The 17,645-nt window shown below is 46.6% G+C and overlaps 1 protein-coding gene across 5 annotated transcripts in view; it reads left to right on the forward strand.

Moving 5' to 3' along the window:
- The window catches only part of SCARB1 (scavenger receptor class B member 1), a 62,675-nt gene extending 52,306 nt beyond the window's left edge, over window positions 1-10,369 (forward strand). For 3 of the 5 annotated variants that reach the window (XM_053280447.1, XM_053280451.1, XM_053280450.1), the window contains exons 12-13: window positions 6,928-7,029; window positions 8,975-10,369. In XM_053280447.1, the coding sequence (XP_053136422.1) occupies window positions 6,928-7,029; window positions 8,975-9,100 (228 nt within the window). In that variant the 3' untranslated portion in view covers window positions 9,101-10,369. Of the gene's footprint in view, window positions 1-6,927; window positions 7,030-7,748; window positions 7,884-8,974 lie in introns of all 5 variants that reach the window. The other 2 variants (XM_053280448.1, XM_053280449.1) reach the window with 2 other exon arrangements.
- The last annotated feature ends 7,276 nt before the right edge of the window (window positions 10,370-17,645 follow it).

A 17,645-nucleotide genomic window follows, 5' to 3' on the forward strand; every position in this document is an offset into this window, starting at 1 on the left:
CTATGTGCCTTCATTTCACAATCATCTTGCCTCCTGACTGCCTGCTTAACTGAAAACTTCTTCTTTTAATCTTGCTGGCTGTACAAAAGTACATATTTGATTGTGCGCTTGCAGTAGTGCCAGTGAAACTGAGTGGTGTAACTCTTGCTGAATCCAAACAACTAAGATTGCAGTTGGCCGGGGGGGGGGCAGAGAAGGACATTTAATGCCATCCCCACTACTCTTGAGGATAGCAGGGAAGGTTAGACTCTGGTGTAGCAAAGCTGGAGTTGGCCCTGGATCAAAAAGTGAAGATGGGCCCTCCCACTTTCTTTTTTTTGGTGGGTGGGGTCTCCCCCCCAAGTGCAAGCTGGTGTCCCCCTCCCGTGGCAGCCTGGGAACATTGCCCCCCTCCCCCCCCTCCATTATACACTTCTCCTAAGAGCAGGGAAGGTGCTTACTTGTTTTCTTAAAACAGAGAGCATTCAAAATTTGTGATTTTGTCCCACCTGCAATCTGAGATGGTGAAATCCAGCAAGATGTGATCCTACCACTCTTTTAGCCTTGCTGTGAATGAACAGGCTCTGGTTGTCAAAATGGTATATTCAGGGCCACCCGGAAAGGAGCAAGAGATCCTGTATTACTCTTTTCAACCCAGAATGTTGCAGCCATAATCTGGGGCTTTGAGGAATCTTTTAGTTTTAGCAAAACAAAAGCTTTCAAGAATACCAGTTGTCTTAGTTGCCAGTTTCCAACTGAAGTTCCTATATTTATTTATTTATTACATTTATATCCCGCTCTTCCTCCAAGGAGCCCAAAGTGGTGTTAACATGATCTATTGCAAACAATGGATGCCAATAGTGACTGGAAAAGAACATGGGTCCTTCTGAGGATTAAGGGGTTGCAATGTCCTTGAATTACCTGAGGGAATGCCTTTTTCCGCAAGATCCTGCCCCCCTCACTCCGATCATCAGGAGAGATTCATCTCCAGGTGCTACCAGTTCATCTGGTGGCAGTTTGGGGTCGGGCCTTCTCAGTAGCAGCCTCTAGGTTGTCCAGTGTGCTCCTCATGAGAACAAGAGGGTGAAAATGGTGGTGGTGGGGGGGATAAAGTGCCCCACTCTAGTCCGTGGGCCTCCAGCACTACAGCAATGCCCCCCCCCAGGTGCCAAAACCAGTTTATGTTTGTGAAAAGTCGTGATTTTCAGGGCTTTTTTGGTCAAAACTAGCCACAAAATGGTTCCTAGTCACAAAATTGCAGGTGGGAATGACCTCAGATGTCATTTCTGCCCGACGCCCACCCCAATTAACCCTTTTTTGCCTATCCCCCCCCCCCACACACACACGTATGCCAAGGTTGAGTGCCCATTACCCAGCCACAGATAAGTGAAACTGCCGGTGTTGGGTCTGTGAATGCCGAAGCTTGCCTGTACAGTACTTCTTTAGCTTGACTTGTAATCGTATTTAAGTAGTTTGAATGGTTTTTATGAGCTAATATTTTAAATGGTTTTACTTTTGACTGTAAACTGCCCTGTGCCATTTTTGGATGGGCAGTATATAAATAAGCATTTCCATTTGAAGACTATATTTTAGGGCATGGGGCATAGAGCTCATGCTAGGAAGGGGATTTTCAGAGGATATAGCTCAGTGCTAGAATGGATGAGAGTCTGGGCTCACTCCCTGGCATCCCCAATTTTGGGGATGGGGCCATGCATCAGTGGTAGAGCATCTGCCCTGAGTGCAGAAGGTCCCAGGTTCAATCCCTGGCAGCATCTCCAAGATAGGGCTGAGAGAGACTCCTGCCTGCAACCTTGGAGAGCCGCTGCGAGTCTGTGTAGACAGTACTGAGCTAGATGGACCCAGGGTATAACTCTGTATAAGGCAACTTCCTACGTTCCTACACAAGCTGTCGTAAGAAGCTGGCTCCTACAGTTTGTGAAGTGGTTTGCATAATTGCTTTAAGCTTGTTAAACTGCAAATCCTTTTGTTGCACAGCGAGCATGAAAGAGCCTGTTTGAAGGAGGTGAGCTTAAGCAACCTGTGTTACTGTGCTCCTAAACCAATTAAATATGTAGCTTTGGGTCTCCCATTTGTTTTGGCCTTGGGGTTGCTAAAGCATTGCTATCGCTGAGAACAAATTGAAGGGAATTCCAGCATTCTTCTAGTCTAAACTTATCCACTCACTGCCTGTCGGTGAGAACACATTGGGCTCTTGAGTTCAAATATGAAGTGCTGCTTGAGAGAGACTGGCTTCTGACTTGTGATTGGCAGGGCTGTGTGGATTTCACAAGCATAGACTACCATTTCCGTTTCTCTTAAGTGTATGCGCACACACGAGTTTCTAGTCCCTGTGGTTGGTGTCCTCTCTAAGGCGTGCATATGTACAAGTGCTCACAATTTTTTTCATGTCCACTCAGTTAATTTTAGATCCTACTCAAGTTATAGCAGGAAGGCTCCACTCTGAATGCAGGAGTGCACACTGCCTTGATACTGTTACCCAGAACAAAACTAATTCTGCACGCAGCTGAAAAACATTCAAGGGAGCACAACCTGTGGTCCTTAGTCTGGCATTTAGCTGTATGCATGAGCAGCTGCGGCATGGTCCTTTCCATATACAGTGGACCCTCGACTTACGAACTACTCGACATCCGATGTTTTCGACTTACGAACGACAAAAATGGCCGCACGCTTACGAATTTTTCAAGCTACGAACGGAAACCGTTGGCGGTTTAGATGCGGTTTCCTCAACTTACAAATTTTTAGATGCGGCTTACTCGACTTACGAATTTTTTCAGACCTCCGTGGGTGCGCTTTTCGACTTACAAAATTTTCGACCTATGAACGTGCATTCGGAACAGATTAACTTCGTAAGTCGAGGGACCACTGTAAGTGGATGGCGCGTGAGTCAGATGGAATTGGAAGCCCTGTGATAGAAAACCATTTTCTTAGCCCTTAACTTTCCTTAAATCTTCTCCGTACTAGGAGGAGTTGAACCTGCAAGTAAAGAGTACAACCACAACAAATATTTATATCCCTCTTTCAACAAAAGTTTCCAAAGCAGCTTACATAGAGAAATAATAAATAAATACCTAAATAAAGATGGATCCCTGTCCCCAAAGGGCTCACCATCTAAAAAGAAACATAAGAGAGACACCAGCCACAGTTACTGGAGGGGTACTGTGCTGAGGGTGGATAAGGCCAGTTACTCTCCCCCTGCTAAATAAAGAGAACCACCAGTTTTAAAAAGTGCCTCTTTGCCCGGTTAGCAGGGGTTAGGAAGGCATGTGGAACTGACTTTGATAGTGGTTGATACTCTCCTAGTTACAAAGAGGCCTAGTCCATGAGCCAGACCCACACATCTGGGCCATTGTTACCATCTTGGGGAACAAATGCTCATAGTGATTTCTGGCAACATCTACCCCCCTAGAGATGGAAAATGGGTGATAACACCTACTATCCCCTGCTAACACCTCTGCTAACTGAGCAAAGGGGCACCTTTTTCAAAGTGGCGATTCTCTTTATTGAGCAGGGGGGAGAGCAACTGGCCCTCTCCATCCCCAGCACAGCATCCCTCCAGTGGCCGTTGCTGGTGTCTATCTTCTGTTTCTTTTTTAGACTGTGAGCCCTTTGGGGACAGGGATCCATCTTTCTTTTTTATTTCTTTATGTAAACCACTTTGGGAACTTTTGTTGGAAAGCGGTATATATAAATATTCATAGTAGTTGTAACACAGGAAGTTGCAAGTGCAACATTGCTCTCACGCCTTTAGCCCTACCCCCAAACGATTAGGGTAAAATTGTAGTCATTTTTGTACAAAGCAAGGGATTAGATTAACAATGAACAAACTGTTGTACTCCATGGAGTAATCTTTGGAGAACCTTCCTGCCCATTGTCACTTCCATTCTTCTGACAACTTCAGTAACTTAAAAAAAAGCAGGGTTGTTTTTTGTGTTCAAAACTTCTAAAAAGGCTTTTAAAACATCATTGCCCATTTGGCCACTATAGGCCTGATGGTCAGGACAATAAAATAAAAACATAACGCACTGAAAGCGGAAGATATTGCGATGCTATTGGCGCTTTTCCATCTGTAGGGGTGTAGACTTCATCAAAGCTCAGAATGGTCATTTGTCCCCCCCCAAGATGGTACTGACCACCCCAGCCGACATATGTACCAGCACAAGATGGACTTGCCGTAGACAATCTTGTTGCTCTGTATGGCTTCTTGATCAGCTTCCCTTTGCAAGCAGGCAGATGCTTTTCAACAAAAGTTCCCAAAGCGGCTTATATAAAATGTCTCCCTGTCCCCAAAGGGCTCACAATCTAAAAAAGAAACAGAAGATAGACACCAGCAACAGCCACTGAAGGGATGCTGTGCTGGGGATGGAGAGGGCCAATTGCTCTCCCCCTGCTCAATAAAGAGAATCAACACTTTTAAAGAGGGCCGCTTTACTCTGTTAGCAGGGACAGGGGTTTATGATTTAAGCAAGCAGACTCCAAAGGCATCGCTTATGCAAGCTGTAAAACGTTTTGGTTTTTGCTGGGTGTGGAATTGGTTGATCTGGGTTCTGAATTTATTCACTGTTTGCTCCTTAAGCACAGAGTGTCTAAAAACTTGGTAATCTGATGGCACAGCTGCTGAGGAGCTTCCCACGTTCCAGGTTTGTTGTGTTAGTGTGTCACCTAATCAGGAGTGTGGGAAGCAGGATCTTGGAGGAATGACGGTATCCTCATCGTGTGGTGGGATGGGCTCCTGGAATCTCGACCTTGGTGCCTGTGGGTTACTGGTGCAGTGTGGCCTGTGGAGATCACATCCAGCAGCCTTGTAGACATGAGACCTGGCTACCACATGCCTGGTGTCAGAGGCCCATCCTGCAGGAAAAGGGAAGGGGGGGTTGAGAAGCAAGGAGAGTTGCAAGGATTTGGGTTCGGGTCTAGAGGTGTGGAGGGGGTGGAAAGGAGGGGAAAGAATTCCCAGGGGGAAAGCCTGTTTCCCCTCCTAGGCCTTCATATCTCTACTCAGACCTGGCACTCCATCTTCATTAGCAGCTTCCCAAGGGACCTGGCCAGCTCTTTGATGTGACACGGGGATTGCACGGAAGCCGAATGTCCACTTAAAAAGCTAAAATTACTCCTTGGAGTGCTGGATTCTAGAGGAGACCTTAAAGCAACCAGGATGCTGAAGTCTCTGATTTGGAGGCTAAACTGGGACCAGTTTGATAGAAGCACGGAAAACGTACAGTCCTGTCTCCTTGTTTCAGACTCTTTGCTCTGGCTGGAGAACCTCTGACCATTGGCAGAGTGCCATTCACTTGTACACCACAGGGGAGCACTGGCCGGGTTGGAGGCAGAGGGTTCCTAGGTGGACATGGGCCCCCCGTACACTTCTCTGTCTCACCATTCAACACGGTCATACAACCTCTTGGCATAGCATTCAACTCTGGGCTGGATCACCTGCATGATTTCTTCACACTTGTATGCTCAATGGCATTGAGTGGCAGTGGAACATGATGTGAACCTGCTAGAAAGCTCTCTCTGTGAAGAGGATCTGGAAGTTCTCTCTAGCATTGCATCTGGAGTGGCCTTCCAGCAATTCCCAGGCAAAAATGCCAGAAGAGTGCACACTGCATTCTCAAAACCAATCATGTGCCATGAGAAACAAATGAAGTTGACTCCTGTCAGCCCAAATATCCACTAAAGAAGGGCTTGCTCACTGTGGGGCTGATTCAGGCAACCCAACAAACTGATATAAAATCCTATTGTTTCCCTTATAGCTACCTGTTGAGGAAATCCTTAAATTTCATTCAAAGAACTCTCCCTGCATATACTCCTAAATCTCCCCCCCCCAAAAAAAAGCCTTTAGCATTTGTCATTGTTTGATGGTAACTTTGTCAAGGGGTTACTTCTGTTTACAACACTGCTTAAGTGAAAGAGTTGCATGTGTTGGATTCTGATTTATCTTAATTGAGGGGTTGGGGAGTGCTTTTCCTAGCAGAAGATTGGGAAACACTCGGACGATGGCCTATTCACACATAAACATGTTGCAATCTATTGACGGAAAGCACTGGTGTGAACTAGCTCTATACAAGACTGAATCAGTGGGTCAAATTCCCTTACCAAGATGTAGTGGCAAAGGCAACGTGACTGGAGTCACATTGTAATTAAAGTTACAGAGAACAGGTTTCCTGGTGAGGTCCTGGTTCCGTGTGAACCACTCCCAGCCTCATTTGGGACACATTGCAAAGGCAATAAAATTTTTGCAGAATCTCTCACTTTACACCTCCAACATAGTGTGCATTAAATGTTGTTGAATAGTATTGTAGCTGCAAGAGTCGTATATTCTTTAAATAAATAAATTAATTAAATTAAATGAGTAAGCAATGAACCTGGACGTGATTTCTATATCAGCGGCACTGTCTTGCTGGGCATTGAAGAGATGCTGAGTTGGTACTGTGGCTTCTGAAATGCCCTCTGTGAGGCCTGGTCTATGCATGCAGCAGAATGAGGTGGCAGAATACTGAGATGGTCACTTCGGACTGCAGGTTGTGGGGTGTATATGTGTGTGTAACATTTGAGTACTCGCCTATGTAAAAGCAATCACCCTGCAAGTAGAAGACTAGCACTTCAGAGCTTTGGAACCATCATTCCTGATATGATAGTTTTCTATTTGCAGGGAGTTTCCATTATGGAGGAGCATTCAGTAGTCATGGCCCTCTATCTCCTCAGGTCTTTACCACCTCATTCCACTGCATGTGAAGACCAGGCTGAAAACATCTTGTAATCATCTTCCCACAATAGTCAGTTACTTATAGCCTGGAGGGATTTCTTATATTTGAAGTATGACAATATAGAACAACAAAATTAAACGATTAAATGATGACTCCATAATTGCCTCGCTTGCTCAAGCCGGTTTAGAGTGGTGGTTGCATGAAATCTTTATTCTCTCAACAGACATCCTTTTTACAGCAGAAGGGTGGGCCTGTTGCATTGCGGAGCCCACCTTCCACAAAGTATAGTAACCGTGGCCAGTACCAGGATTACCAGGGGCCTCAGGTAAGACACCCTCAGTGGGTCGCCTTTACCTGGAAGAGGCCGGGCATTTAGGCAGAGAGCTCTCTCTCACTGTCTCTTGCCACCTTGGACGTTCCATGCAAAGCTAAAATGGCGCTTCTGTTGGAACAGTGTGCCCTCTGCATGGACCCCAAGACCAGCAAATGCCTGAGCTGGCCTTTGTGGCCAAGTTGCCTATCTCTCTTGCTCTTCGGTTTAGTCTGTAATAGTGACCGACTTCACAAGGCCATGATGTGGAGCAAACTGATTGTGTAGCACTCTGTGAAATAAAGTGATAGGCACCCGGTGAAAGGTGGGAGCTTGCAGATACGTAACTGCTGGCTGAAATTTCAAAGCGGGGTTGGTGGATTTCTCTAAAGCATTTATTGCTAACATTCCCACAGAGGCATGAACCCAACCATTTTGAACCTGGCTTGAAAACCAATTGATTTCCCCCCCTAAATTCTTTTAAATAAAATTTAGAAATTTTTAATTCTGCTTACAGGATAAAAATTGTACCTTTAGAGAACCAACCCATTTAATAACACAGATTTTGTTATTTCCCCTGTTTACAATGATCTTCCCTAAAATAAAATAAAAATGTCTAGATTCAAGATTTAGATCATCTCCCTGATTTAAATGATAGATGCCTTCTAATTAAATAAATTACTGTTCTAGTAGTACAACATAAAGCTGTTTAAATCAGAATGATTATCTTCTAGGGAAAGTTGTTTTTATTCTGGAGTAGTAATAAAGGGTCAGATCCTAAAGAAGCTAGCCAGGCCTCCAAAGAGAAAACCGTCACCTCTACAACCCGGAAAGAAGTGAGAATGTAGGAGGGTACCTGAAAGTATAAGGTAATACTGAATTTATCGTAAAAGAAACCTAGCTTCATCTTAAAACTTGCTTGGATGACTGGGTGCTCTTGGTAGTTGGCTGGTCCTCTTGAATCTCACTCAGCTACTACCCATGTGGCTGGACGCCTGTATATAAGCCCTCCTGCCAACAGCACCAGCCTACTGCACTTGGGATCTCTTCTTCCTGCCCGGCTATTGCTTTTCCCCTACTTTTAATTTTTTTGTTTTGGCTGTCCAGTGAAGTTTGGAGAATCTGCTTTGAAGGTAGGGAAGTGGTGTGTGTTCTCCATACAACATAAGAAATGACTTTGCTAGATTAGATGGAAGATCAGCCTAGTCTCAGGGCTTGGTATTTAACAGCTGCCAGCCAGATGCTGCTTCTTGAAACTTACGGTGGTGGATCTTTAATGCACCTGCTTTCTGGTCTCTAAGGTGCTTCCAAACATGGGGCCTCCATTTTTATTGGCATCAACAGCTGTTGAAAAGAAGTCCTCCTTGGATCGGCTTCTTCAAAATGAGGCAGTCTAAGCTAGTAGCTCATATCTTGTGAATTCCAGAGGTTAACTATGCTTTGTGTGAAGAAATTATTTCTCCTCAAGCTTCTGCCAGCTTGCTTCTTTGGGTGATCCAGAGTTCTGCCATTGGAGAGGATAACAAAAAAACTTAATGCAATTTCTTTTGGTGACTGGCTTCCGTTGGCATAAAAGCAGAAGAGCTTTAGATATTAATGCAGTCCTCCATGCATGCAAATGGAAATTAGTTTAGATATATCTGGATCCAGTTACTATGTGGCTCTTCAGTTGGGGGGGAGGGCGGAGGGGGGGCGGATTTACAGGTTTGATGTGTGTCAGTTTTATGTAGTCAATATCTTGTTTGGATGTGCCCCCATGTGGTGAGAGTTGGTATTGAATTATGTTGCCCTTGTTTGGAAAGGACCAACTCTCTCTGTGGAGGTGTGTTCCACCAAAGCATTCGCTCTGGGAAACAGATGTTATATGAGTTAACCATGAGTGAAGATTGGGGTGGTCCAAACGCATGCCCAACTCTTCAGTAATCCGAAGTTCTAATGAGACTTTTCTTGCTTCTGATAGAGAGACACTCATAAGAAGATTCCACAAATGCCTGACCTTCAGAAAGAACTACCCCAGGATCCAGACACTACCCCACTTCTGCAAGAGAACTCTACCACAGCAGCCCACGATGTTTCTGACACATGAGATCTTGCCCTCTTCGTGGAGGAATCCTTTCCAATACATGTGATTTGGGTGGGTGACAGTCTAGTCAAGAGAATAGACCGCTTTGGCCCAACTGCTTGGATTCTGCATTGGCTGTCCTGAAGTGGGGGGATATGTTCAAACCCTCCTGCCCGCACAAAACATTATTCGCAAGACTGTGGGGAGATGCCGGAGAGCTTCCTGTGCAAAGAGGTGATGCTCAACACTGTTCAGAACAATGGTCATCAAGTAGGTATCTCTGCAGTGATATTTCCATCTAACTGGAAGCGTGGTGATTGATTGGAATGTGCCTCTTGCATTACCCAAAGCTCTTCTCCTAAAAGCCTGCTGCTTGGTTTCTTAAAATATAAAGGGACTTGATAGGCTTTTTTAATACATGAGATTCTATGATAGACTTAACACTGCCAGTCCTTTCCTGTTTGAAGGCTTCGGAAGTCCCTTTTAACAGCTGGAGATCTAAACTCATGTAAAATTTTGACTAACACCTGTGCTTCCTCCAAGAGATCACTGTGATAAACTGCTTCCTTACACTTAGTGGGGCTTTTCTGCACCACTGCCCGCCCCCCCCCCCCACCGCCCACTTCCCACAGCAATCCAGGAAAAAACTGTGTCCAAAAATTCAGGGACTCTCAGAGTGGCATCTAACAAGCATGGGTGGCATCCAGGAACCAAAATCAAGAGAGTTTCTGTGAGTCAGCGGATGTTTGAGTCTCTTCTTGGGTCCTGGCCCTCACGTTATTCTCTTTCCACCACTTGTGCACCTAAAATAGTCTTAATATTTAGCAACAGATGCTCGAGAAATGCTGTCGCTTTTGTATGTTTTTAACTTGCCTGGAAACCTTATCCACACATTTTTGTGTACACAGTTAGCTTTTTCTTAAAAAAGAAAAGAAAAAAACAACCACCACAGGCTGCCTAGAACAAGAGGCATTAATTCTCCAGGTCTTTGCCTTGGAAAAGTTTTTTAAGAAAACTTGGTGCTAATTTTGGGATGGTAGGAAGAGCAGGCTAGAAGGAAGATTCACCCTTGTGTCTTCCATCTCAGTCCTCTAAGAAATTACCGACATCCACAGTTCTGATCTGCATCTGCCACTTTCCCCTGAGGTGGTAGAGAGGCCTCGCAGGACTGTCAAAGGCCCCCACTACCCACCCACCCACCCCCGCTTTTTTAAAATTTTCACCTTAATTGTATTTGCCAAAACATGATTGTATTTGCCAAAGGAAAATAAAAATACACCTAAACCTTTTTGAGATGGAGTCCTCCAGTGTATGACTGAAGGGTTGTGGGGGCAGGGAACAAGAATGGGATGGGATGGGCAAGGGAAAACATTGCCTGGGTTTGGGGCTGGGGAGAAACAGACAGCCTGGCCCTAGATCCCAGGGACAGAGAGAGACAGCAGGGGGCGGTCAGCCTTTCTTGTATCATTCATGTATATATTCATGTCCTACTGCAACATGATCTACAATTTAGCCTGTTTTTTTCCTTATAAGCTTTGCATATCCGTTTGCACAAATCATGCAGCCAGAAATGTAAGGAACTTAAGCAAAGGAAGGGAAACGAGCTCAATACCAACCAGTCATTCCAAGCTTTCAAAACAGATAAGGTCTTTTGCCCGGGTGGAGTAGGGGTCATTGTTACAGGCTCTTAAAAGTTCATGGTGTTTATCAACAAAACTCCTTGAACAGACGTCTCACGACATTAAGCAAACATCAGTAAAAATTATATTATACCACATTATGTCAACACAACCTTTACCTCTTTGTAGATCTCCATATGATTGATTGATGAAGTGGTGTCAAGTCAATGTTGACTCTTAGCGACCACGTAGATAGATTCTCTCCAGGACGATCTGTCTTCAGCTTGGCCTTTGAGGTCCTCTCAGTGGTGCATTCATCGCTGTTGCAGTTGAGTCCATCCACCTTGCTGCTGACCGCTCCCTTCTTCTCTTTCCTTCAACTTTCCCCAGCATTATGGACTTCTCAAGGGAGCTGGGTCTTTGCATAAGGGGTTCGATATGCAAAGTATGATAGTTTGAGCCTGGGCAGAGATACTTAATATTTATTTGTATAGCACTTTGTATAACACTTGCATTTCTAGAATGTTTTGTATAGTGCTTTGTGCTGTCCAGGGTGCTTTGCATGTGTTTCCAGGAACCTTTGCAACAGTTTTGCAGGATAGACTGGTCCATATGAGGCTGAATTAGACCACTTCTGTGACTCTGCATACCTTGCCTAATATGGTCTACTCAGACTGCTACCAGAGAAGCTTGGAGATGCCAGGGACTGAACTGAGACCTTCAGCATGCAAAGCAGATGCTCTGCCACGGAGCTCTGGCCCTGTCCTTTTAAAGGGGGATATCTTACAGCACACCATGCTCACATGTAGTCTCACATCCCAATGCAACCCAGGGCAGACCCTGCTGAGCAAAGGGGGCAATTCATGCTTGTTACTGCAAGACCAGCTTTCCTCCCCAGCCAGCATCTAGTTGGCTACTGTGGGAAGCAGGTTGCTAGATCAGATGGGTATAACCTACAGGGTGCTTGAGACTCACTTTCTTACCTAGTGGTTAACCTATTTGAACAGCAGGCATGTGGTTCAATGCTCAATCTTAGCTACCCTCTAATGGGTTGGGTACTCCAGCTACAAGTGCTGCTGTTGCTTTTTGTGGAATCAATACTAATATTTTTTTTCCTGTATAAAAGTGCTAGGTTGTAATTAAAAGTGGCAACCAAACAACATTAAAGAGCCTTGAATGCACTGGGAATTTCTTGATGAAGTTTTAAATAATAAATTGGCCACTGGGTGGAGATGTTGGTCTGTAGTCGTTTGAAGTGTGTGTTGAAAGCAGAAGTCTCTGGACAGTAACTCAAAACCAGGTGCAGAGAGCGATGTAACATTTAATCTAGGACAAGGTCCAAGTTCCTTGATGAACTTGGGTTCAAATTATTAGGAGGTTACATTGGTTGTGTGCATTTAGATGTCTGGATTTCTCTTGCTATAGATGCAGAAGCAGTGGTTTGGAACGCATCCAGATGTGTTTTCGTATGTCTGTTGCAGAGAAACTTGGTCACTCTAACCATGTGTGCCATCCGTGAGTGATGGCACCACTGGTCTGTCTGGCCATTTTCAACTCTGCCAACAAAGTTAACAATGTATAGCATTGTGAACTGGTTCTTAGCACTCCAAAGGGGAGGAGAGCTGGTTTAGGAGAGGAGAGCCCATCTTCCAGTAGATAGGGTCTGCGCTGGTTTGCATTTTTTGATGGGTGAATACATGTGAGTACTGCCTGCAATAAGAAATCCTCTTAGGGGATGGGGCCACAGCTCAGTGACAGAACATCTGCCTTGCATGCAGAAGGCCCCAGGCTTAGTCCTGGCAGCACCTCCAGGTAGGGATGTGCATGAACCAGCAGACAGCCGGTTCGGCACAGGTGTGTGTGCATTGCCTGTAAGGATCAGGAAGGGTGCATTTCCCCTGCCAGCGCGGTCTTTTAAGATTGCTGGCATGGGGTGACCATGCACTTCCAGTTTGACACTGACCTGGGTAGCAAGGAGGTATGCTGCTGCCCCACGCCAGCGATTTTAAAGACCGCGCAAGCAGGGGAAATGCAGTGGGTGGGAAGGGGAACACCCTCCTCGACCCTTCAAGGTAACCTCCAGGTAGGGCTGGGGAAGACTCCTGCCTGTAGGAGAAGCCGCTGCCAGTCAGTGTAGACAATACTGAGCTAGATGGATCAATGGTCTGACTCTGTAGAAGGCAGCTCCCTAGGTTTCTAAATATGGTAGACTATATTTTGAGTCCTACAGGGCTCTTTTTCTTCAGAGTAGATGTTAAAAGGCTGCTGGATGAACACTGCAAGCTGTTAATGCCAGCAACCAAAGCAGGCAAAGTCTGCTATGCCTGGAAGCAGAGGGCCTCCCGGAATGAACGTGGGTGGGTGTACACGGGTGAGTAATGCAGAAGAGAGAAAACGAGGGAGACAGACAGGCCTTGCCTTTGCAGGATCAGACTCGAGATTCATCTAGTCCAGTATTGGGTTCCCCATAACAGCCAACCCGTTCTCTCCACACATGAGAAGGGCAGCTAGGGGAAAGGGGGCCCCTGTTTGCCTCTCTTCTGGGGGCCTCTTGGAGTGAGGAAGATCATGAAGAAAATAGGGAGGAGTGGAGCGGGGGCCCCTCGGGATTGGAAGGCCCCCCCCTTGGGAGTGGAGGGCCCCTGGGTTCTTTGAACCCATCTGCTCAATTATAGCTACACCCCTGGATTTGCACTATCATTGATCGCTAGAATCGGAGATGTGGAGACCAGGGGGTAGCAAAGCTTCCAATTCCACTTGGGAAACAGCTTTGGCCTTAGAACATAAGGACAGCCCTGCTGGATCAGGCCCAAGAATGCCCATCGAGTCCAGCATCCTGTTTCCCACAGTGGCCCACCAGATGCCTCTGGGGAGCCCACAGGCAAGAGGTATGTGCATGCCCTCTCTCCTGCTGTGGCTCCCCTGCAACTGGTATCGAGAGGCATTGTGCCTCTGAGGCTGGAAATGGCCCACAGCCACCAGACTAGTAGCCATTGATAGACCTGTCCGCCATGAATCTGTCTCAGCCCCTTTTAAAGCCATCCAAGCTGGTGGTCATCACCACATCCCATGGCAAGGAATGATGTCTGATGTCAGATGCAGGGGTGTGGCCATCTGGGGCCCTGCATCTGATAGGAGGGGGGCGGGGGCGGGGCCAGGGGCGGCGGCTGCTGCCAAACATGGGTCGACGCCCGTCTCACTCCACGCCTGCTTAGGCCTGATCCAGCATGACTGTTCTTATCAACTGTATGTGCATACCTATTTGTACAGATGTACACAGGTCCTCGATGGTACAAGCACGGAACATAATGTGTGAATAGGATGACTGTGGTGTAGTAGTTAGGATGGGAAGGAGGAAGACCTCAGCTCAAATCTCCACTTAACTGAGAAGCTCCCTAAGGGATCTTGGGCCAGTCAGCATATTTCAGATTAGTTTACCTTGCAGAGTTGTTGTGAAGGTAACATTGAAGGAGGGGAGAGAATCATGCAGGCAAAGATCCCCTGTGTGTCACCTTGAATTCCATGGAGGAAGTGTGGGACAGAAAACGTCACTAATGATTCTAGAGTGATAGAAAGACAAAACGCTGAAGTGAAGATTGTTTGTTTACTGGATTTTTATTCTGCCCAGTAAAAAGTTTATTTGGGCAGAATAGCAAGAATAACAACAAAATGCAACAGGGAAATCCTTAAAAATTGCTTGAAACAGCTTTAAGAAGCTAAAAGCACAAAGGCAGGGATAAAAACCGTGCTTGGTACAGCAGCAGAATGAAACCGCTCCGTAGAGAGCCCTTTTGGTCACTGAGCAATATTAAAAAAACAACTAAAATGCCCTGATATTTCTGGTTAGAGGCTTGAACGGGTCTGAAACAGAATAGCAAGAGTGTGAGGCAATGGATGGGGAGGGTGTGCCCTAAATAAAATGTGATGGCTGCGAATTCCCTTTTCCCTCTTATCACAAGGATGGGAGGGTCTGAAACTCAGTGGTACAGCATCTGCTTGGCATGCAAAAAGCCCCAGGCAAGTCTGGTTAAAGGTAAAGTGTGCCATCAGGGTCGACTGCTGGTGACCACAGAACCCTGTGGTTGTTCTTTGGTAGAATACAGGAGGAGTTGACCCTTGCCATCTCCTTCACAGTATGAGATGGTGCCTTTCGGCATCTTCCCTATATCGCTGCTGCCCAATTTAGGTGTTTCCCATAGTCTGGGAAACACACCAGCGGGGATTCCAACCGGCACCTTCATGCTTGCTAGGCAAGTCGTTTCCCTGCTGTGCTATCCAGGAGGTCTTGTTAGGGCTATGGAAAGCCCTGGGGAGCTGCTGCCAGTCATGGTAGACAATGCTAAACTGGACGGACCAGTGGTCTGACTCAGAAGGTAGCTTCATGTGTTCCCACACAGAGAAGTGCCTCTGTTGCTGATGTTAATTCTCAGGAAGGTTTGTATGGAGAATAAATCTAGATGATGCAGAATCTTTCTCCCCAGGTATCCTGATGCAATCAACTCCTGATAGAATGGCAAGAGAGCTCTTTCTGGCCTTCCTCTCTCCTCCATAGCCTATCCTGCCCCTCTGCCTTGCATTACTCAGATTATAATTAAGAGATAATGTCAACACACTAAAACAGTGTCACCGGATAATGCTCTCCTGCTGCTCCCCAAATGTCAAGGCGAAGTCAATGAAGTAATCAAGGCTGCCTGTTAACTCAAAAGGCCCATGTTTGGTGTCTAGCAAGAGGCATTAAATCCCACAACGGCGCTTCCCTGCCAACTTATTTCTCCTATGCTGGGTGATGGACGGCTTTGTGAACGGTGCTGTTTTGATCGGAGGGGATGTTGGGTGTTGTTGAGCGATGGCATTTCTGCTGTCATGCTGTTGACCGGGTGCATTTTGGGATGGTTGAAATGCGTCATAAATCTTTGGGATGAACGGATCCGTAAATGCTACCATCTCTCTGCACCTCCTCCCTCCCCAACGTGGATGAGGTTTCCTTCCAGATGAGCAACACCAGAGAAAGAATTAAAGGGGCAGGGGAGGGGCATAGTACGTTTCTGGAAAAGGGGGGTGAACTTGATCCAACAGATTTCTGAAAAAAACCTATAATGGTGTATTTCACATTAATGCTTCCATCATAAACTCAATGGAAATGAAGCCCTCAGGCAAGAGATGGTGAAGGTGTGCCCCTTCTCCTGCTGTGGCTCCCCTGAAACTAATACTCAGGAGTATCCTGCCTCTGAACCTGGAGGTAGCCCATAGCCATCAAGGCTAGCAGCCATTCCAAAGCTGGTGGCCATGACCACATCCCGTGGCAGAGAATTCCATAGATGAATTGTGCACTGTGTGGGGAAAGTACTTCCCTTTGTCGGTCTTCATAAGAACTTACAAAGCGCCTTGCCGGCCTAAGGCCTCTCTAGTCTAGAATCCTGTTGTCCAGAGAGACCCACCAGATGCCTCCAGGAAGGGCACCAGCAGGACATGAAGGCCAGCCCTGTCTCCTGCAGCTCCTCCCCTGCAACTGGTATCCGGAGGCATCACACCTCTGAAACTGGAGGTGGCCTATAGCCATTTAGACTGAAAGCTTTCCTCCATGCATTGTCTAAGCTCCTTTTTAAAGCCTTCCAAGCTGGTGGTGGGAAGACAGAAACATAGGAAGCTGCCTTCCACTGAGTCAGACCATGGGTCCATCTAGCACAGTATTGTCTACTACACAGACTGGCAGCAGCTTCTCCGAGGTTGCAGGCAGGAGAGTCTCTCTCAGCCCTATCTGGAGATGCTGCCAAGGAGGGAACTTGGCACCGTCTGCATGCAAGCAGTAGCCAGCCCCGATCCCATGGCAGAGAATTCCACAGTTTAATGACGCTGTCTACCTATAACATAAATTTCAAGCTACCATAAGGTCCAGCAGCACACCAGAGAGAGTCACAGTGGCAGTTAAAAACCATTCATAGGTCAAAGGTCTGGTGGAAGTGAGGAGAGGATCTTTCTATGCTGGAGAAAAGGTCTGCACTTAATGGCTTAAGTGGTGTTTCTGCAGTCCTCGAAACGACAGGTGCGCACTTCATTGAGACGCTTCTCGCGGTCTGCTGTCTTTAAAGCACTCACACTACCGTGCAAATGAAGCCTTCTGGCAGGGTTGAAAAGAGCACCCAGTTTTCGGTTAACCTTTCTTTTACGGGGGCGCAGTGGTCCTTTCCTTGGAGTGGCATACTGAAAAATGTTGTTGAGCACACTCAAGGATGGGTTCGCTGAGCCGCCAAGATGACAGCTGGCTCATTCAGACAAATGCTCGATTGCAATGAAGCAATGAGCTTATTTATGTGCATCGGACGAGCTGGGAGGCTTACTGCAGAAGACTGCACCTTGTGGAGCAGAAGAATGGATGAAGTCTGACTGGGGGAAGGCTTTGGAATTGGGGGTTGATTGCTGGACTTGCTGTGTCATGGGGGGGCACATTTCTGTATTGCTTGCACTGTCTGAGCTGGTAGGCTGAAATGCAAGTCTGCAGAACTGCAAGTCACTTTGTCCTGATTTCAATGGAACCCAGCAGTGTGACAGTACCTGTGCTTGGAAGCCTGGATATATACTGTTTGTCAAAACCAGAATCCTTCATGTTTGTGGCCACCCAGTGGCCAAAAGGCAGAGTAGTTTGTTCAGCAAACGGAGCCTCCTCCCGAGAAAAGAGTTCTTTTGGAACATAGGAGCATGGGCAGAGCATCCACTGGACAAGGGGGGACAAATGTCTCTGCTCCTGAGCTTGGGCCCCATCCAAGTTCCCATCCCATTTTCCAAGATGCCGAAGAGCTCCGACTCCAAGAAAGCCTTGCCTAAGTTGCCTTGCCCTTCTGAAGTGGCTCCCGCACTCTAACCAAATGGAATGTGGCCAGGGAGGGAATCCTTCTTGAATGCTAGCACCCGGCCCCTAGTGTTCCGAATATGAAACTCTGGCTGGCAAAGCT

Source organism: Hemicordylus capensis, chromosome 15 (assembly GCF_027244095.1).
Source record: "Hemicordylus capensis ecotype Gifberg chromosome 15, rHemCap1.1.pri, whole genome shotgun sequence".
NCBI lineage: Eukaryota > Metazoa > Chordata > Lepidosauria > Squamata > Cordylidae > Hemicordylus > Hemicordylus capensis.